The sequence below is a fragment of the Plecotus auritus genome (genome assembly GCF_963455305.1).
Source record: "Plecotus auritus genome assembly, chromosome: 5".
NCBI lineage: Eukaryota > Metazoa > Chordata > Mammalia > Chiroptera > Vespertilionidae > Plecotus > Plecotus auritus.
The window spans coordinates 58,391,212-58,413,239 of NC_137776.1; the positions used below are offsets into that span (position 1 = coordinate 58,391,212).

The 22,028-nt window shown below is 38.8% G+C and overlaps 1 protein-coding gene across 17 annotated transcripts in view; it reads left to right on the plus strand.

Annotated features, from left to right (window-relative positions):
* The window catches only part of RBMS1 (RNA binding motif single stranded interacting protein 1), a 225,774-nt gene that overhangs the window by 171,888 nt on the left and 31,858 nt on the right, over positions 1-22,028 (plus strand). For all 17 annotated transcript variants that reach the window (XM_080671287.1, XM_080671302.1, XM_080671295.1 and 14 more), the window contains exons 3-4: positions 8,639-8,697; positions 13,876-13,967. In XM_080671287.1, the coding sequence (XP_080527413.1) occupies positions 8,639-8,697; positions 13,876-13,967 (151 nt within the window). The remainder of the gene's footprint in view (positions 1-8,638; positions 8,698-13,875; positions 13,968-22,028) is intronic.

Consider the following 22,028-nt stretch of genomic DNA (forward strand, 5'->3'; position numbering starts at 1 on the left):
AGACATTAGCCAGTGTTTGAGACTTTTAGGGATTCATATCCGTGATAGATAATCTACATTTTACTTGGAAACTTCTGGGTTCCGTTTTCGGTCTGTGTCATTTTCCTTTGGCATATGAGCACTTAGGAGCCCTAATCTGGGTCTGGCCCTCTGGCTGCATCTGTAAGTGCTGCCGTACAGTGACTTGTAGCAAAAATAGTGTCATAAGATGATGTAAATGACCCTTTGTGCAAGGTGCTCTTAAAAGACCATAAAATAGTGTGAAGCTACTTTACTTTGATTGCAGACCATAATAGACCTGATACTAAACTATAATAGCAAATCTGTGTAATAAATCAAGTGCTTTACAGGGTGCTTTTTATTTAGAAGAGAGGTATATGGTTTTCATATAATATGACAAAAACGCATCTTAGACATTTTAATGGGGCAGTTTTCATGTACAGCCCATATGAATTATTCAGTTCAAGGCATATATGCAATCAACAGCATCAATTGTTAGTTTTGTGTAGCATTTATAATGGATTAGCTGTGCCACCCAGAAATGTTGAGAAGGCAGATTAGCAGGAATGGCTTCTAAATTTAGTCAGAAGAGTTTATTAATTCCAAAATCTGGGTGCAAACTACCAGTTTTATTTGTGTTCTGAAAGGTAGTGTTTATCTTAAAATTTTAATGTTTTGAAAAATCAGATATGTAGACATATATATTTTTTCTCTAGAAAAATATGCTATTTTGTCCCAAAGCTTCTGTAATCTATTCTTCATCAGCTCACATGCTGCAGTCTAACGGAGGGTTAAACTACTTGCCGATGGTCTGAGCTTCTGCTACGTCATCTCTCACCTGCAAGCTCTAGGTCTGGAATTGCGGCTGAAACCCACTGTCCTTTCTAGGGCATCTCAGAAAAGTGAACCGTAGTGGGAGTACTTGTTCTCCATCTTCTCTACATTCACAGAGACAACCCACTGGCTTTTCATAGTGCAGATACCGTGGGTGGTTTTTCTCAGAAGTCAAGTTATGCCCTTATTATGGCTACTTCAAAGAAGCCCTGTGTCTTAAAAAAAAATTTTCTGTCCTTAGAATTTTTCCATTCGTCTTCTAGCTCTTCTTCATTTTAATTTCTTGTACTTGAGTTTCATTGCTTGAGTCAAAGATCAAAGAAATAACAGTAACATAAAATGTGACATCTCTCTCTGCTAATTCTAGCCATAAGATTTTCATTAATCTTACTAAAATCTTGCTTTCGTCATATCATTCTGCAGTTGCAAAACCTCTGACACATTCCGTTCCCTGACTCCTTTTCTTGGAGCCCAAGTCCTCTAAGGACCTTTTCAATCTCAGTTTGCACTGCCTCCCACACACAGGTGGCATTGGATTCTTCTATTTAGGAGTAGTATTGTCCTCCATAGCTCACCTGAATTTCTGCTTTCCCCAAAGTCTTTCTTGCTGAACTTGACCTTTATCCTATGTTTCTGCCCCCTTTCTTTGGCATTCACCATACAAGATCACAATATTCTTAGTTATTTTTTAATATTAAAAATGCCTTACAGTCTCCCAAAGATTGTCCCTGTATAGTGAAGGAAGGGCATACTGGAAATGTGCTATAAATATGTGTGGGTTGACTTCTTGGTCTGATCTCTTTCTTGACTATGCTTGTGTTTCCTGTGTTTCATTGACCTTCAGCGCCAGGTTTGGTTTTGACTTTTAGGGCTGTGGCAGCTTTTCCTGCCAGGCATTTTCCTCCTTCAGATCCTGGCTCCAGTTCCAGCTGCATAAGATGTCACTTCCTATTCCATCCCAGGGACCAGGAATCACTGATTCACAGACACACCCAGCTATTCAACACAAGTGGGATGGGCAGTTATCAAATGGGAGAGTTAAGCCAAAACTACTGGAATGAAAGGTGGAATATATTTAATATTTAGTCTTCTAGAAACATTGAAAATCTCCAGGGTCAAAAAGATAAAGCTTTAGAAAATCTTTTTGGTATTGATTGCCTAATTTTAAAATTTATATGTCTTGTATCTCATCTTCAAATGCTTACCACTTCCTATTCCAATTAAATAAAGTAAATGTATCCAGCAGAATTACTCAAGGTAGTGAGGTTTCAGAATACAAGGATAAATGACTTTTCTACTTTTTCATTTTTATTTCTCCAACAAACTTTTCTATCAGCAAAACAAATATGCATAATTTATACTTTCTTTCCTTCCCCAATTAAACCATTGTTAGAAGAGCTAAAGCAAATTTTAGGAGATCCCCTTTCCTGGGAGGCCATTTAAAAAACAAAGCAGCAGAGAAAGCAAGTTAGAAAGTTACATATACAGTATCATTTTTGTGTAAGTGTATATGTATATATGTTGTTGTTTTTTTCTTTTCCCCCAACAAGTCTAAAATTACAAGAAGAGTTTTGGCTTTGAGTCCCTAAATCCATTCCTACCAAATAGATACATGAGTTACTCCTTTTAAGCTTTAAAGGCATTTGTGCCGCCTCCTCCCTGATAATGTTTATATGTTCTGTTGGTGGGTTTCTTATTCCAAATAGAACAGTTGTCTACCCAGAAAGTCAGGTGACTCCTTTCTGAATTACCACCATCTGTCTTGGAGACTGTAGCAGCTCAAGTCTGCCCTCATCCTTTCACTGGTTTGGAGCTGTGCAGATTCAAGATGGGAATTACTTTGAATCTTTGGACCGATCTGTGTTTGGTGACCAAAGTTTCTACAGATGTCAGTCAACATTTTTGGCCAGAGCGGACTTCTGCCTCCCATCTTTGCTGCTTTAGTAGGTCCATATTCACTCAGTTTCACATCTACATAGTAGGAGTCATACTGTACCTACTCAAAAGACTGTTGTGAAGCTTTAAATAGATGACCTAAGTCGCTTAGAACAGTGCTTGGCATCAAATAAAAGCTGTATAAATGTAAGCTGTTGCTCTTACTATTCCCCTGAATTAACTCACTAGGTCATGCATAGGCTTTCCAGTGTCGATGCTCATCTGAGAACTACGCACTCAGAAGTTTTGTGTGTGTGTCTATTTCTCCCCCATCTCTCTTTCTTGTGTTGTCATTTGCACGGGCACAGCATCTCTCACAGGATGCGTGAGTTCCTCTGTGTCCTTCAGAGACAGTTCAGCTATTAAAACAAACAAAACCATGAGCAGTATCCTACCCTCTTTCAGTCTTAAAATCTTTTTTTGTTTTACATTATAAGTATCTACTTCTTACTGTTGTTTCCTACACACTTAGGCTTTTTCAGGTTTAATAATGTTCCTACAATATTCTAAAACTAACAAACACTACAGCTGAGTCCATGGTGCCTTAAATGAATTTACCACTGGAATGACCAATATTAAAATAACTTGTCAACCATTATCGCCATCTGTCGGCGGTAGGTGGAGTAGACACCACTCTGAAGAGCCTTGGCTTGTAACTGGGAATGTTCAAAAGCTGCAAGTTCTTTGGTAGAGGAATGAATGTGTATATGTGTACACATGCCGGTGCACACACATGTGTGATCACATTGGACAAAATCTATAATGATTAGCATCAATATGTTTAAATATTCATATCCAGGACATCAAGTGATTTTAATGTTTCAGCCTACTTTTCTGTGTCTTCTAATTACAGTAAGTATGCATTTCTTTTGTAATTAAAGTACATTAACAAGAAGGTAGAATTTAGGAGGAACTAAATGATGGGGTAGCGGAGAAAATTAAGCTTTATTTACTAAATGCAAACTAAAATATACTTAGATTTTATATTACAGCAGATGAAGGAAGAGCTATAAATCGAAATGGTAGGGGGAGGATGACTTAAGTTCTGGTGCAAACAAAAGAAATTTTGGTAGATTCATAGCAAAAGGTTTTATCAGCCAACTTTACTTGGGCCAGTAGGTTTAAATGTGAGTTTTTACTTGTTATCCTCTCCCTTTGAAATTCTAATTATTATAGTAGTAACTGTCAGAGCTTTCTCTGGAGTGAATTATCTACTCTTAGCAAAGAATATTAGTATATTCAGGTAGTCAGGGCTGTGTAGTCTGAGCCTTGTTACTTTGAAGCTGGATAAAGCCCAAAGAATCTTTATATTCACATTTTCCCCATAAAATTCTACAGCTTGCTTTCTTGGGTACACATCTCCTTGGTGTTCTGAGAGTGTGAATTCTTATATCAGAAGGCCTGTTTCTCCAAATACATTGTATGTCCCCATTACCTACTGTCTTTTGCTTGTTTGTTTTTGTTTTTTTACAAATTAAGCTGAAAAGAGGAGCAGGGGGGAGTGAAAATCCAGTTGCTTTATGAGTTTTTACCCAGGTATCTGCTACTCTCACAGGCTATGATGATCAGCAGTAGAATTAGACTAACTGCTAGCCCTCTATCATGTTCTCCTCCCCTCCCCATCCCTTGTCCCAGCGTATTAAGTCTTACCGCACTAAAATTGGTAGGGGGAAATGGTGGCCTCTCTGAACCCTGCCACCTCTTCTCCGTTCCTTGAGGTGCCATTTGATAGACAGCTCTTCTCTGTATTCCAGCTCCTTTCTCGTATCATCAGAACTGCTTGTTCTGTCCCCACAACATGGTGACAGCATCTCCCACTGAGGCAGAGTCTGAGTGATAGAAAGTTTTAAGTCTTCCAGGTATTTTAAGGAGAACCTGTTGTGCTGTGAGTGGTATAACTGAGTGGATGGCCCCCAAAAAGCCGAGATTTTAAGAGAGGGAAACCCTGCACACCCCTTGGTAACTGCAGATAAGCATCTTCCTGATCCATCAGATTGCAGGGAGGCCAGTATGCAAAAGTTCCTCAGAGTGAAAACCGTCTTCTGACTTTCTGGGTAGTCATGGTCTTTCAGTCTTAAACCACAGATCATGATGAAAACCACAGTAGAAAGTAAAACTGATACATTTCTGAACTTCTATGCTCCCCCCCCTCCACACACACACATTTATACCTCTTTCAACCATCTACTACATGTCTATTTCTCGTGTTTAAAACAAAAACAATTTGGAAAATAAATCTATTCCAATACTGCAATGGAAGAAATCTTCCATTTTGTTCCTCTCCTTTCATACTCTGTGTGTATAAAGAAAACAAAACGTTGTTTCTCAAAATTATTTTATTGGTAAGTTACAGTGAGAACTCAAACACAATTCATTTTTTAGTTTTGTGGCTATAGACAAGGTCTAAGATTCAAAACATTTATGAGCATTTGTTTTCCTGTTTGCAAAAATGGGAGTAACAGCACCTACCTCATAAGATTGCTGTGAAGTTCATTAAGTAAGATCATACTTAACACTGTGCCTACAACTTGGAACTGAGTAAATATAATCCTCTTTCTGGTTTTCCTATAAAATGGCCAACTAAGTGGTTGAAGAGATATGGGATGGTTTCATAGAAAGACAATGTCTGAACTGGTTCTTCAAATTTAAGCATGGGTGGAATGAGGGACATGTTTAAGGTAAATGAATGCAGCAGACAGGGTTGGAAGGACTAGAGGCTGTAGGCAAGGAAAACTAGCATGTGCTCCTTGCAGACATCTAGGCACAGGGAAGGGAAGAAGCTAATATTAGACATATGTCGGAGACAAAACCGAGAGGGGTTGTTGACTGCCTGGATTCAGGAATGTCGGAGTAGATGATGTCTCGCTATCAAATGAAAAAAAGGGGAGATAAGAAAAGATGTTTGGGGTTCTTTGGGATGGCATTTAGAAAACAGTGAGCATGAGGTGATATTTAACTGGGTATTTAATTATCTTAATAAAATATTCAGGTATTTAAGTTAAAAGAGGAAGAGACAAAAACTGAAACTTCGATGGGACTTTTTTCTTTTTGTAAATATGGAACGCTTCACGAATTTGCCTGTCATCCTTGCGCAGGGGCCATGCTAACCTTACCTGTATCCTTCCAGGTTTTGGTATATGTGCTGCTGAAGGGAGCACGCACTTTGATGGGATTTGAAAAAAATCGGAGGAGGGGTGATAGTTGGTAAGGAAAAATGGACATATCCCACAAAGATGTGTTCATTACAACCTTGTAGTTGTATGAATTTCCTAGGATTAGGAAGGGTTGAGGACTGGAATAGTAAACGTGATGAAAGTATTTGGTTAAGGAGGGAGAGGAGGAAGCTGAATGAACCAAGAACCACTGAAAGAAGGCCCAGAGGTGGGTGAGGTCCGAGGAGAGGGCAGAGGCGGAGAGAGAGGTACTGGTCACTTAGATGTGGAAATGAAGAGTCATGTCAAATGTAGCAAAGAGATCAGAGAACCCAAACCAGAAGGGAGTGGCATGTATTGAGCATCAGTGCTCCCAAGGGTCCTTTCTCTTCTCCTGCTTCCCATGTCTTCATCTTTTCCATCGTTAGTAGGGAGAGCAGAACCAGGAGAGAGAAGGCCAGCCTCTGGCCTTCTCTAAATTTCTTTTTTTTTTTTTTTTCTGTTTGGTTCACAAAAGACCATGAACTCTGCAACCTCAAACAAAGTCTCTTAATCTCTGTGATTCTCAAACCCCTTATCCTAAATTGGAGTTATACCAACGTTCTTCCTTACTTCTGGAAAGGTAGAAGGCAGGGACGCAATCTGAGAACATTTTAGCTAAAACTTGTACAAGAGACAGAGTGTGGGTAAATATTAAGCATGTAATTAACCTAGGGAGATAAATTATTGCTAAAAGGTGGTCTTTAAATCATGTGTTTTTTTCTGGTTTGCAGATTTTTTAAAATTACTTTTTGTAAGCTCAGTGACCTGTGTTAGGTTGTTATAAATACTCAGAATCTCTACGGGGAATTAAAGGTGTTTGTGCAGCATTATGCCCCTTGGATGTAATTGTCATTTGAACCTTAAATTACCTTTACTTTTATGCCTACTTAGTAATCATTTGATTACACGATTACACAGAGTGAAATTTAACTGAGGGAGAGAGGTGGCTCAAGCCACTTGTTTTGTCTAGATAAATGAATTTCAGCTTCTTCAGTGCATGAAATAGAAACCTACAATACTCAAAATGATTTAAAATGCTTTACACAGATACTTTTTATTTTCTAAAACTTTTAGGACTCTTTTTAATCCTCAAAATCAATCATGAAAAAGCAATATTAGAGAAAATGTGAAACTCTTAAAATATATATAAAGAGAAGTAAAATTTTGGAATTTACCCTGTATAAATGAGGAAGTGAGTCTCAGATACATGAAGTAAATTATGTACGTTACCCGAAGTCCCAATAACTTTTAAGAACTATTTTTAAAGCTTTCTTTTCTCAGTTTCTAGAAGACAAACGTAGGTAGCAATGTTTTGCATTGTGGTCTGGTCACTGTGAAAGGGTGGAGAATTAGTACATACATTTCAACAATACTGCCATTTCATTTTCAATAGCAGTGGACTAGATTTTAATGTTCTGAATTTTTTCCTTCTTTCCCCCAACTTCCATTGTACATTAAGGAATTTGAACACATTCTCATAAAAAAAAAAACTTTATACAATTAATGCTTAATTTCTCGTCCATTGTTTTCTATTCTTGATTGTCCATTTCTTGCATACATACAATGCACATTAGCGATATATTATTATTACTGAGTTAAAAGACGTGTGAATAAACTTTATGAATAGTTATCAAAATCTTAGGTATAAAAAGAGCTGTGTTAAATTCATCGAATGTGTTAAACATATGCAAACGCACCTTTCTGTGATGATCTAGAGCTGTGTAGCGCTGTTTGCAAAACCGGAATGAATGGGTACAGTGCAGGCATTTTCCCCTCATGTTCAGTTTTAAAGGCTGTGTGGATCATAGTGTTTTCCTTTAATAATTCTGTAGCCTTGCATTGGGTTTTGTATTTGACCACAGACATAGTGTCACTAGAACAATTTGTATGTATGTTTGTTTGTTCGTTTGTTTATTTATTTTAGAGAAGGTGGGGGGGAGAAAGAAGGAGAGAGAAAACATCCATGTGAGCCCTAGCCAGTTTTGCTCAGTAGTTAGAATGTCAGCCCACAGATTGAAATGCCCTGGTTTCACTTCTGGTCAAGGGCATCTACCTGGGTTGCAGGCTCAATCCCAGGCCCCAGTTGGGGTGCAGGTGGGAGGCAACCAATGTCTGTCTCTCTCTCTCTCTCTCTCTCTCTCTCCCCACCTCCTTTCCATTTTCTCTAAAAATTAAATGGAAAAAGTATCCTCAGGTGAGGATTAACAAAATATAAAAATCATCAATGTGATGCGAGAGAAACATCGATTGGTTGCTCCCTATAAACACCATGACCAGAGCTTAAACCTCCAACATGGGTATGTACCCTGACCAGGAACCAAACCCACAGCTTTTTGGTGTATGGGACGACACTCCAACCAGCTGAGCCACCTAGCCAGGACAGAAATTATTTTTTATAGAGCTCACATTCCACTTTTTAAAAAAAATCTCAGGATTGTTAGGTAAGTACCTCACTCCTCAAAGCTAAACATCAAACTATAACCCAAATATTCCAATGGGAGGACTAGCCAGTCCCTTTTTTAACTTCAGTTTTGAGTTAGGATTCCAATTTCCTGTCCCCTAGTAAAGAACGTTTCGTACTTTAAAATTTGCAGATGTTTAAAAAGTATGTGTGTTCTCTGGACATTAATAAGGGTTCCTTGATTATGACTTTTTCTCCCCTTTTTGTCTTTTAGATATGGGAAAATAGTTTCCACGAAGGCAATTTTGGATAAGACAACGAACAAATGCAAAGGTGTGTTTCCTTGGCTGATGATTTGCTTTAGAAAAATGATGGATTTGTAAACCTGATCTTTGGTTTCAGAAATACCTCCATTTTATTAAAAACCAAATCTTACATGTCACCCAGTTCCCGTCTTGCACAATGTCAGCATATTGCTTACGTTTGTCCCTGGTCGAGTTTTGGCTGGAAACCCAGCAGCAGCTAGCAGTTTGCCAGAATCCCAGATTTGACGCCAGTGAAGTTAACTTGCAAAATACTGGTTGGCATTTAGCCCCTGCTCTTAAAGGAGAGTGGAGTTAGAAAATAGCTTTCTTTTGCTGAGGCTCAGGAGATTAGAGCCGTTCACTGAAGCCCACTGGACTGGACTAAAGAACTGAAAAGATTACATATTGTGCAAATTGGCTCCATTAATTAGAATAGAGTAGTTTTAAGCAGTACTTAATTACATGTTTCAATACTCCCAATTGTTCTCTGCTGAATGACTGTTGACAATATTGGCAGCAGGGAGGAGAAAACCATTTTCAACTGACCAAACTGTAATAAGGAGGGGAGGTCATACGCCCCTTTGAAATATGCTGCTGCATTAATTTGATGCACTGACCTTCAGTTTTCTGTGTAATTAGGATGAGCTCATCCAGCCTCATGAGCTGGAAGAGGCGTCTACAGTAGGCAGCCCTGATGTTCCATGGTTCTGACTTTTAATGATCCAGCATCTTAACAATAGGCATGTGATTTCTAGGAAAGGGGAAGAATGGAGTCAGCTGACTTTGAGTCTAACTACTGACCCCATGAATGAAATCAGGTTGACAGGAATAGGCAGAGAAGGCAAATCTTCGCGTTAATTAGACCCCAGCTTTTCAAGTAGTGGTGACTGCTGTGGCTTAGCACAATTTGAAAAAGGCAAAGAATGTAAATGAACCCTATGGTAGGGCCTGGCCTTAGAAGCCAGCCATTTCCTTTAATCTAGGCTTGAAGTGGTTCATTGTATTTCTGTCTCTTCTTCAAAGCTCCTAAATTTAAAGGAGCTATTGTTGCAAGTATCTAAGCCCATGTTTAATCAACATGGCCCATTAAGGCAGTTTGCCCTAGGACAGTGAATAGAGCTGCTTTAAGTAGAGTGGTACTCAATAAGTTTTTTAATGAATTAAACAAAGAGAGTTAAATTCTAGATTAAAATGTTTACATTGAATTGCCAAAATTAGTCTTATTTAACATATTTGTCAATGACTTGGGAGAGCAAGGGACACAGAAAAAAAATCTTTGCATTTTATAAAGAAAAATGAACTGTTGCATGTAAAACAGGAAGCTGATCTCAAAAATGAGTTTCAAACCAAGAGAAAAATCATAGTAGCAAGTGGTTTTAGAGATTTTTATAGCCTTACCCTACCTTTTCACCCCACGGAAGGAAGGAAGGAAGGAAGGAAGAAAGGAAGGAAGGAAGGAAGGAAGGAAGAGGGAGGGAGGGAGGAGTCTTACAGTGTGTTAAAAGCAGAGCTGCCCTAAATAAGTGAGGGACAGGACCCAGAGGCCTCCCTGGTTGAATTCTCCAGGACAGCCCTACCCTGAAGACTACTCTGTACACTCTTCTCCAATGAGAACCTCTTCCATAGAAACCAAAATTCCCCAAAATGCTCAACACAGTCTGGAAAAGGTATGACTAAAAAAAACACTAATGCTAAATCTAACATATTGTCATAATACAAATCCGTAACAATTGGAAAGACAAGTGGAGAGATTTGATGGGCTTTGAAATAAGGGTAGGAATAATCCAGAGCTGATTTCTTATACAGCATGTATTGAAACCTTTAAGATACTGCCCGGGGGGTAGGGGAGCATGGTGAGGGGGTGATAGAAACTGTTCAGGACTCTGTCTCACACAAGCTTCACGAATAGATGTCAACAGGAACCTGGTGGGTTTGTGGGTCAGTGAGGGAGTAAGCCAGAATTCATGTCCCAGGCAGGATGGATCAGGACAGCATGAGACTTTATCATGCTACTCAGAATAGCTTGCAGTTTAAAACTTATGAATTGTTTATTTCTGGAATTTTACATATAATGTTTTTGGACCATGGTTGACCATGTTTAACGAAACACGCAAATAAAGCAAAAGCGCAGATAAAGGGGGCCTACTATATATATATGGCACATTCAGGATCCTCCTTAAAAAACTTCCAAAGGATTGATTGGGACACTGATTGATTATTAATGCTTACAGAGTTGCGTATAAGATCAAAATACACACACACACACACACACACACACACACACACACACACTCACATGTAGAAATGGGTCATACCAAAGGAAAAATAGGGCTAAGAGCAGGAAACATACAGATACTACAGAAATGGCCCTGAGTTTCCTAGATGCCAAAGCAAAAATAGAAAAATAGCTACTCCCATGGTGCAGTCAACGAAACCCATAGAACCTGTGTAAATCAAAGTTATATGCCTTTAGTTTACTTGACAGTAACATAAGAGAAAATGAAAAGCATTAGGTTGCGTGCTTACCTCTTATATTTGTTTTCAGCTCATATTTATGAAACAATTGGAATGTGGCTGGAAAAACCAAAAAAAAAAAAAAAGGATGTAAACAATTAAATAAAATGCAACCACTATAGGTTTTCCTAATAAGAATATAACAGCCCTAACTGGTTTGGCTCAGTGGATAGAGCGTCGGCCTGCAGACTCAAGGGTCCCAGGTTCGATTCTGGTCAAGGGCATGTACCTTGGTTGCGGGTACATACCCAGTGGGGAGTGTGCAGGAGGCAGCTGATCGATGTTTCTAACTATCATTCTCCCTTCCTCTCCGTAAGAAGTCAATGAAAGATATAAATAAATAAATAAATAAATAAATAAATAAAATAACAGATAAAGGAATACTAATAAATAAAATAACAGATAAAGGAATACTAATAGTAGCTGAGAAGATAATAACTTTAACTGCAATAACATCAAAATTGAGATCTTCCATTTATCATAATTTAATGACACCAGCAAAATTGGGGGTGTAGGGGACTTAAACATCCATCAGCAGGAGTTACATCATTTCAGTGGAGTGGAATGTTCATTTATGACCTGCTTACATTGTGTTTGGTAATAAAATATGTGTACAAATTAGAGAGAGAGGGTGTGTGTCTCCTGAGAGAGTTGCACTAACGGCAGATTTCTAGAAAACACCCAAAATACGTTTAACCTGATTACTAATTGGGCAGTTGAGGAACGTTCTCTACTGTTACCGGGATCAGCCTCTTTTTATTCCCAACCTGGCTGTTTTGCCACTTCTAAGTCAAATCAAGCCTTATTTCAGTCCCATTCCAAGTAATAGAAAGAAGCTGCTGCTTGTTTTAGCTTTAACACTTATCTCTCCTAAAACATTTATTTCTATAACAGATAGTCTACTTCATTTCATTACAACTTACTTGGTTACTAGGCAATATTTTTGGTACTAATATTGCACACTGGCCTTCGAACTATTTTCGAGCCTTCTGTTTGGTCTTGTATATACACTGAGTGGCCACTCTGAACATGTAATAATCTGGCCACTCAGTGTATGTCCTATATTATAAAAGGCTAATATGCAAATTGTCCCCTCGACCAGGAGTTCGACCAGCAGGTAGGCCAGCCAACGCCCATCTCCCCTCCCCCGGCCAGGCTGGCCTGACCCCACCCATGCACAAATTCATGCACTGGGCCTCTAATATATATATATTATATATATATATGTTATACACACACACACACACTGCATTCAGAGATCATAATAATCTGGCCATTCAGTGTGTGTGTATCATATCTGTTATAATATCTATAAATAAATTATAGGACTGGCCCCTCTTCTGTGCAACCTCCAAACAGTGCTTTTCTTTCACAAAAATATTCTTATCATTTAAAATTAATTTAAGCCCTGACCAGGTAGCTTAGTTAATTAGAGCATCATCCCAATATGCCAAGGTTTTGGGTTCAATCCCCAGTCAGGGCACACATAAGAATCAATCAATAAAGGCATAAATAAGTGGAATAAATCAAGGTTTCTCTCTCTCCTCTCTCTCTCTCTCTCTCTCTCTCTCTCTCTCTCTCTCTCTCTCTCAAATAAAATTGATTTAATAATAGGTTTGAGTTTGTAGAAAATCTGTTGGTATTTTTGCCTGGTATCCTGATCTTTTAAACAGTATGTTAAATATAATTTAACCTTTTCTCAATAACTTAAGAGTTACCACAGTGAAAAATCAGTGATTGCCTATTTTAATACAGTGATGCTCATGGGTTGGTTGAATCAGGAACTATGGCTCTTAAGCAGCGTAAATCCTGTTTTTGTATAGTTTTCCTTTTTTATTGCTTTTTACTAAATGTCACTGATAAATACCATCCATGTGTTTACTTTATAGTAGTCCTACCCTCAACCCAACTCCTTTTTTCTCTAATTTCCTGATTTTGATTTGTTGTGGCCAGGGAAAATAGCTGACCAGCTTGTTAAAAATGTTTATAAAGCTTTGGATAAATGAGCTTTGAACCAGGGCCTTTCTTAGGAGAGTATTTGATTATTTGTTTATTTTGTTCTTAGACTTTAGGACATGAACCACGTAAATAGTTAATTTGGGGTATCTAGAGGCATATTTTCCTCCCTTTCTTTATTTTGAAGGGAGATTATGATGAACTGTATTCTAGGTAAACAAGTAATTATATTTTTAACCAAGTTCTATAAATAAGATTATTTTATATTTGGGTGTTTAAGGGTTATACTCAATTCTTTGAAAAATAAAGTTTAGTCTACAGAATAAACACTATTTTATTTTGGTCCTCTGTAAGGTCCATAGATGGCTTCATCTTTCTTACCAAATCACTGAAAATGATGTTTCTCTGAAGTGTGTTTTTTTGGGTTTTTTTTCTGTTAACATTGGTTGGTAACTTAGATGTCATTTTTGTCAGTAAATATAGGACACCTGAAAAACAGATCTGGAAAGGAGAAAAGCTGGGTCTTTACTTTGAAGGGAAACTTACCTGACCGTGGTAGACACCAGGGAAGGCCACCTGAGGAGGATGCCTGCTGCCTTGCCGCTCTTGAGACCCGTCAGGTCGTCATGGTTTTCGTTTTTTGTTGCCTGCACCAGAAACCAAATGGAGTCATTCTTTCCCTCTTCACATAATCATACAATAATGGCTTAAACACGAAGTATGTTTTGCATTTCAGGTTACGGTTTTGTTGACTTTGACAGTCCTGCCGCTGCTCAGAAAGCTGTGTCCGCCCTGAAGGCTAGTGGGGTTCAAGCTCAAATGGCAAAGGTGAGTTGAGAGCCAGCGATCACTTCTCTGGTCCCTGACTTTGGTTCTGAAGCTGACAGATTGTTTTCCTATGACCATTCACATTTCTCCCCTCCATCCTAGCCAGCCACGGTTACTTCTGGACACTTGTCCCATAACTCCACATCCTCAATAGTAGTTTTATGCAGTATAAGCTGTAGTTGCTGTTTTGAATCTGTAGAAAAGTCAGACATTTTTAGACATTGGTTATTTATGAGATATAAATCTACTCTTATCTACATGACTAATATTGTTGAAGTGATATTTATGCCCTCATCTTTCTCGCCTGCGTGTAAGCTTAGGTTATATCATACCTGGCACCTATAGTGCACTTATTAAGACATTCACATAATTACGTATTTCCCCCCATTTGTGGTCCTGGAATTGCTTTGGAAAATGTTTTCAAGCCTGAAACTCAGCAGTTTGATATTTTGTACATTCTTTTCAAAAGGTCAGTAATTTTACTAGTATATTATCTGGCTTCTTGAAGTACAGAGGAAAGGAGTTGTGTGCTGTCCTCTGCTACTGCTGAGTAGTAGCCTGTGATCATTCCCCAAGGAGCAGTCAGATTTCCATAAGGAAAGAGGATTTATGCAGTTCAGGGACTCTGGTAAAGAGATAAGTTTCCTGAGAAGAACATAGATATTGAAGGACATATCTACAGCTACCAGGCTAGAGCATTATATGGACTAAAGGCAGCAACATAAATAAAGATTTTAGGAATTAGTGAAAGGTATCACCTTTCTAAAGTACGCCTTGAATACTTAATGTTTGTAAAACTTGGGATTGAGTTGGACTTTGTGTTTTCTTGAACTCCAGAGTAGGTAGTTAAACAGAAACTGTAAATAGTAAGCATCATGATTTTCAGATTATTTGTTTATAACATAGAGCAGTTTCCTGTGACATTGTTGAAAGATGGGGATTATGAGGTTTTAGATCATTTAATTGTGAAGATGCAGTACCTGTACTGTGCAATGTAGAATGTTTAATTTTTCCTCTCCTTTGCCATTTTAATTCACACCAGGAAGCTCCTGCTTCCTCCTCTCATAGATAAAATCCACGGCAGGTTCCAGGACTTTTCTGGCCACTCATGATTTTAAAAAGTTCCATCAGTTGTTTCATTCATTTCAGGTCTTTTTTTTTTTTTTTTTTTTTTTTTTTTTTGGTGAACACTTCTTGATTTTTTTCATATACAAACTTCATGGAACATAATGAACTTTCAATACATTTTCATCTGTTTCTGTATGTAGTTATACCAACCTCAATAAAATATTTTAAACAAGATGTTGTATGGGGAAAGTCTCAAGTTACATTCCAAACACAGTTTGTAAAGTACCAAAATCATGTGTACGTGTTTTGAAACTGCTGAGTCAGTTGAAGAAATGTGTGTCTTGGATGTTGCTGTTTCTAAAAGAAATCACATTTTACAAAGCAATTGACTGGTCAGGAAGCAATGTTTTAAAGGTTGACCTCCCAACATAACCGTTTTTTTCTGTGTGTGTACACACACTCAGAGAGAGAGATTTACAAATATAATTAGTTACATTTTAGGAAATAGGAAAACAAAAAAGTAAATAGTTATATTTTAGGAAATTGGGGGTTGTAATTAATGTATTTTGCATTATAACTTTTTTCCTATTTGAAATCATGTAAGACGGGTTTCTAGTTAACCTTTGATGCTGAATGTCTGATTTTCAAGAACACATTACTGATGTTAAATGTATGCTGCCTGTAACTTACTGTCCAGTCCTGTTTATTTGACAAAATTTGGGGTATCGTATAATGGTAACACTTCTCCCTTCCCCCAGCTAAGGTCTGCTCAAAGCAGTAAGCCTATAGTCGAATAGGATATGGTTAGTTGCTTTCCTATTTCCCAAACTTGTGTTTTTCCCACTCTTCCATTAGCTCACTAGCTGTGGTTTAATATAGGGCAATGTGACTTTTAAAAACCTTGCAGTATCCTGATTAATTTGCTAGAGAGCCATGGGCGGTGATGGGTCCCATACCCCCTCCAGTGTGGAGCAATAGTAACAGATGAGAAGGCTTCCTGACCTGACAGTTATGTCATCTGGTGTTGGCTTCTCTGGCCAGACAGAGAACCTCTCCAGAGCATCCCACCCTCAAAACTGCGGAAGTTCTTCAGAGACCTTTTACCACCATCGCCACCCCAACTGATCTTTTCCCTCTGGTCCCTTGAAGCTAGAGAATACATGTCCTCAGGCTGCTGGCCTCAGCTCCCAATACTCTAAGGGTCTGTCTTCAGCCGCTTTCTCCTGGGACCTCCTCACCCTTCATGGCAGCCTTCTTGGGAGGTTTAACACAACGCTGGGCCAACTCTACCTTGCATGCCCACATCTGAACTACGTTTTTGCCAGTTATCCATAGGAGAGTAGTTACTTCCCAACAACATTTATTAGGGCTCTTCAACCAGCCTTTTAGATTCCTCAAGCTCAAGTTGGACATTGATCCGCCATGTCCCACAGAACACAGCTCCAGCCCCCTGATGGTCTGTTGAAGCCCCTCTTGTTTGAATGATGGTGATAGGAAGCAGCCCCCAGGGTGAGACTCAGACCATTACTTTGTTTCTCTCCACAGCTATACTCATTCTCAGCCTCTCCAGTCTCTCAGAGACAGACAAGGGGTGGGTGTTCAGCCGAAAGTCCCAAGCCAGGTCTCAGCCAGCTCTTGGCAGACTCTCTTTAGGTGGTCTGGTTTCTCACTGAATATGGGAGTGCCCGACACCCACTGTGTTGTGTCCTCTGCTGAATCGGAGAAAGAGGCCTATTTAACAACCAGCTACAAATGTAGAGGCCTTATTTAGACTGCACTAACCTCCGCATCTTTTCAGTGTCTCTGCCGTTAAGCAGGATAGTTCATTAAATATACTGTTTTGAAGAAGTCTTTACAATGCAGTTAGTCAAAACTGGACTGGATGTAATGGATGTCAACCGTGTACTTGGAATGCCAGCTTTCCTGTGAGTTGATAATGAGCACTGTTCAAAGACCTCCTTAGGAGGCTTGGTACTGTAAACAGGCTAGAAAAATGATCCTTTCCTCCGTCATCTGTAGGGAAAGAACCATACACAGGTTCAGAGCCACTGGCACTGTGCCAACATTCTGCACCTTATGAATTTCTTCAGGTCTTTGTAGAATGACTGTGTTTCCTGGATCAGATTTCTCTGGTATTATATCATCAAAGTTACAAAAGCTATTTTAAATGCTAGAGAGTCCATTGATCTATACTGTTGAACCATGGATTTGAGTATTTGGCCTTAACTTAGCCCCTTCATGTTGCCTGGGTAAAGGAACACCTGCTACACAGTTTTTTGGAGACACTTTTTAAAAGAAGTTTAGGGTTGGGTAATAAGGGGCCCATCACTGTCCATTTTCCTTTAGGGAATTGATCAGGATGCTATAAGGTGTTGAAAATTCACACTCCCATGTATTAAAGGTTTGTTTTGTTACATAGTCAGGAAAAAATTAAGGGGCATTCTACTAAGAGTCGTCCAGGTGGTAAGAGAGAATGTATTGTTTGATATACTGGCTACCTGGGTGGAAAAAGGACTCTACACACACTCAAAACTGAATTGCAAAACTGCCGATAAAGAGCATTAGACAGCCCGGCCTGTGTGGTTCAGTGGCTGAGTGTCAACCCTTGCATCAAGCGGTCACAGGTTCATTTCCCAGCCAGGGCACATGCCCAGGTTGGGGGCTCGATCCCCAGTAGGGGGTGTGCAGGAGGTAGCTGATCAGTGTTTCTATTTCTCCCTCTTCCTCTCTAAAAAAAAATATATATATATATATATATATATATATATATATATATATATATATATATCAAGGAGAACATACTTTTTTTTTAAAAAAAAGCATTAGACAACAATGACTATTTTTACATGTTTTAATTTTCAGTGCCTTATTTGGTACCTGGCATATGGTAACTATTGAATGATTGTTAGGTTCTTAATCAAAGAAGCCAATTAAGTGAGAGGAAAATTTTCTTTCCAGGATGGGCAGATATTGAGAATTAAGAATGGGACATTTAAAAATAATAAAATGATCTCTGTCCATCAAGTACCTGGTGATACTTACCAAAAGATTTCCCAAAGTCTCAAAGGCCAATCCTGTTTGTGTTACACTTGGTGTTAATTTCAAATGTGTGCATTTTTAAAATAAAACACCTGGAATCTATGAAAAGAAGAGAAAAACTCAGTGAGCTAAAAGGACATAAAACTCAAATCAGCATTAGTGATATCTGTTAGTAGAGTGACTTGTGCAGGCCTTTCAGCAGTGCCTCCCTCTTAAGGCCGGCTTGGAGTCAGCAGATCATCATATGTAATATGGCTGGTGGTAACCTTGCATCCCCCTCTCCCCCTCCACTCCCTGCCCCCATAAATAGGCAGTTAAAGGAGCAGGAATTGAATTCCCCTTCCTCACTGAGGCCTACCATGCTTCAGGCAGTATGCATTCACAAGCCCGTGAGCAGTAAGCGATCTGCTGGTTGGTGAACCTATTCAGTACAAGAGAAAACAGATGTCTGGTCTTCCTGCCAAGTCTCCTTCTTGCATTTTAGGAACCATTCCACACGCACAGGGAGGTTTTTGTTAATTTCTTTCAGATGATGACTGAGTGCCTTACACCACGCGGGACGTCCGAGTCCTGCTTTTCTACTCAAATGAACATTAGCGGCCATTTATCCCTCTCATGGCCAATGTGGGATCCAGTTTTCTACTTGTTAGAGAAGCCATTGAACCCTTTCCATGGACATAAAGAGCCCTGTTGGCCCCATTTTTATGTTTGGCCACCCATAATTTATAGAAGAATTGTTTTTTCAGACACAGCACTGATGTAATAAAACAGTTATGGTTGTCACTGATTTTAAGGAAACTAAATTATCCTCATTCAAGAACAACCCCCCACTTCCTACAAATATTGTATGTTTTGTTCCTGTGAATGCATGGACACTTTGAGGGTTAGATATTTCTGTAGCCAATGCTGCCAGCTTGGAGTTTTATATTGTGTGTGTTTTTTAATTATTTTAACTGTGTGGTCACTAAATGACATTAGTTCTAAGGGTCTTCCCAAATGAAAAACCTAATTGAGTTGTTGCTATTGAAAACAAATACATTAAAATCATAGAAAATATTTATTTGTGTTTACTCTATTCTACCTCACTATTTATCAAAGAATGGGTTAAGAATTCAATTTCTTTCTGGATTCTGATTTTAGCGCTTATTTCTTTCTTCATTGGTAAACTTTCAAGGTGAATCAAGACTTTAAAAACTATGTTTTTAAAATATTTTAGTAATAGAAGCAACTCCAAAACAGATGTAGAAAGTAGTGCCTACATTGTCAGCACTTTTAACAAACTTCACATATGACAAATTCTATGAAGTTCTTAAATATTAGTCATTTATGTTTTTATGATTATAACTTAAAATGAAGCCCACAATATTTATTATATATATTTCTTATGTAACATTTTTATGCCATATCTTTGCCCAAGGCGTGTTTTAATGCTCTTTAATTATGGGGTTCCCACCTGTGTTCTGAATCTGACTAAGCATGATTCAGAGATCTTTCTAATTAGATAGGTTTAATCGTATTACTCTGTGCCTCCAAATGCTTCGCATTTTCAGGGTGTGGCTTTCTAACTGCTGTATGTGGTCGGCAGTTCCTCCTTCCTCCTACTCCCCCCTCACCCACCGGAGTACATGAAATCACAGGATAAACATGGCTTATCTCCCTGGAGTATAAGTATTACTTGAAAATATTAGAAAAGAAATATTCTTTCCATATTAAAACAAACTTGAATAGTTAAGGGGTAGATTGCAAAACTGGTTCCCCCTGCCCCCCTCCTTTTTTCAGATAAAAGCACAAGGCTTCAAAGAAAATGTGCAGTTCTTGCAAAGCTACTTTGGCCCTTGTCTACATACTCCTCAGGATACATAGTCACTCTCCCTGCTGATAGCATTGCTTCCGTGGGCACGTTTAAGTAGCAATCCCTGATAAAGTAAAATCAAACTCCTTAGGTAGCCTTTCCCAATCGGGTTTCAGCCTCGTGACTTCTGCCCATTTCTCAAATTTCAGCTCAGAGTCATGCCCTCTGAAAAGTCTTCCCTAATCTTCCTAAGACAAGGTCCTCATCTGTGCTCCACTGTCATTTGTACACATCTGTATCATGGTATTCATTACCTGTGTTTTTATCTCCCCGGCTTAACTGCTGGGAGACAGGACTGGAGTCAGAGTTTATGATGAGTCTGGGTTGTGTGAGATGCACTGTCAGTGTCAATTAGCAGTATTAGGCTGCAGGGCCCCTAAATAACCACCTTCAGACAGAAAGGACGGACCCCTTCTATGTTGGCCAATTAAAGCCCAGACTTCCATAGGAACAAACACTGTCTTTAGCACTGAAGGAAAATTTAGGGATTTGGAAGGTCAGAACCCACAGGAAATGGCTAATCAAGGAGCTTTGTGATTAATTGGGTGAAGTTGGTGGAGGTAGTGAGTGAAATAGAAATAGGATTTTACCACTCATGCCATCCATCTCAGAAGAATTTGAAAACTTTAATGCGTAAGACCATTTTGCTTCTCCCCATATTTTGAAATATGTTATCTATTATTGTCATGCACTTATTAAACAAATCACTTGATTTTTATACATTAAAGATACACTTTATGTAATTGTCATTAGGAGGTTTTACTCAGCATAAGATAATCAGTGATGCCACACTGAATTTATCTACAGCTAAAGGCAAAGATGGTTGCCATTTTGGTTAGTCTGTGGAAGGGTGAATGAGGGTAACTATTCAGCTTGCTATTGAGCATTTGAAAAGTTAATGTTTTCCTGGACCCTACCACACTGACACACCTCTGAGAGTCTGGGGCACCCAGGCTGGGAGCCTGCTCTCTATACCTTTGCAACTAGGCTGGCTCCATGCTGCTGTCTGTCGGAACCAAGAAGTCATAGGGACAGTACTTTCTGCCCATAGTTTCTCAGTCTTTGATAACTTTAATTCTTGGGAATACTAGGGTATTATCATTTTCTAGGATACCAGATTGTTATTTTAAATTTTACCAGAAAAATCAATGTTCACTTTTACTGGATTATATATAAAGGAAAAGTTTCACTTTGGGGTTCATTAGTGCTAGGATACACTTGAAAGTAGAGACTTTGTACAAATCAAACATGCTTATGCTTCACATATATTTTTAAAGCACTGTGCACTTTGGAAATCTAAAATACAATGAGTGTGCTATTTTGTTGCCTAAAGCCAAAACATCAATTAATACTTCACTAATAGTGCTTTTAATGCAGACAGATAACAAGAATTCTCGTATTTTCTGTTCTAAGGCTTGTGGCCAATCACGAATTCTTTAAAAAGATATTAGCTTGTAAGAATATGTAATAAATAACTTCAAAATGCAATAGGTATTTAATTTTAAAGCATGCCTTTAACCTGTATGTAAAACGTTTTTTTGTACTCATTCAATAGAAACTTATCTGGCCACTGGGTAAAGCTAGCAATAAAACTACTGGTCCGCAATGTGTTAAAGAAATAGCATACGCTTGCATAGTTCAGTGTGTAAAGGTATAATCTATATATATAAAAGCCTAAGCGACTGGCCAACCAGCCAGTAGCTATGACACGCACTGACCACCAGGGGGCAGATGCTCAACACAGGAGCTGCTGAGCTGTGGTCACTTGGCAGCAACAGTTCTCAGGGGATGCACTGGAACCAGAGAGGAGGGAGCCCGATTACCACCCCGCCCTCGGAGGGATGTAGGAGAGCTGGTTTCAGCCAGATCCTCTCAGGCCAGGCTGAGGGACCTCTAGTTGGTTAATAAGATCAAAGGAAACCTGGTTTAAAATTAAGCCTGATTTAAAATTAAAATTAAGGCTACCCTAATCTCACAGTTGCAGAGGTGAATTTTGACTTGGTAGGAAAATATTCCCATAGTCATAGGTTTTTCCCCTGATGATTTGAACCTCATACTCTTAGTTACATATACATAGCAGTTACCGGTTCTCAGAAAATTCT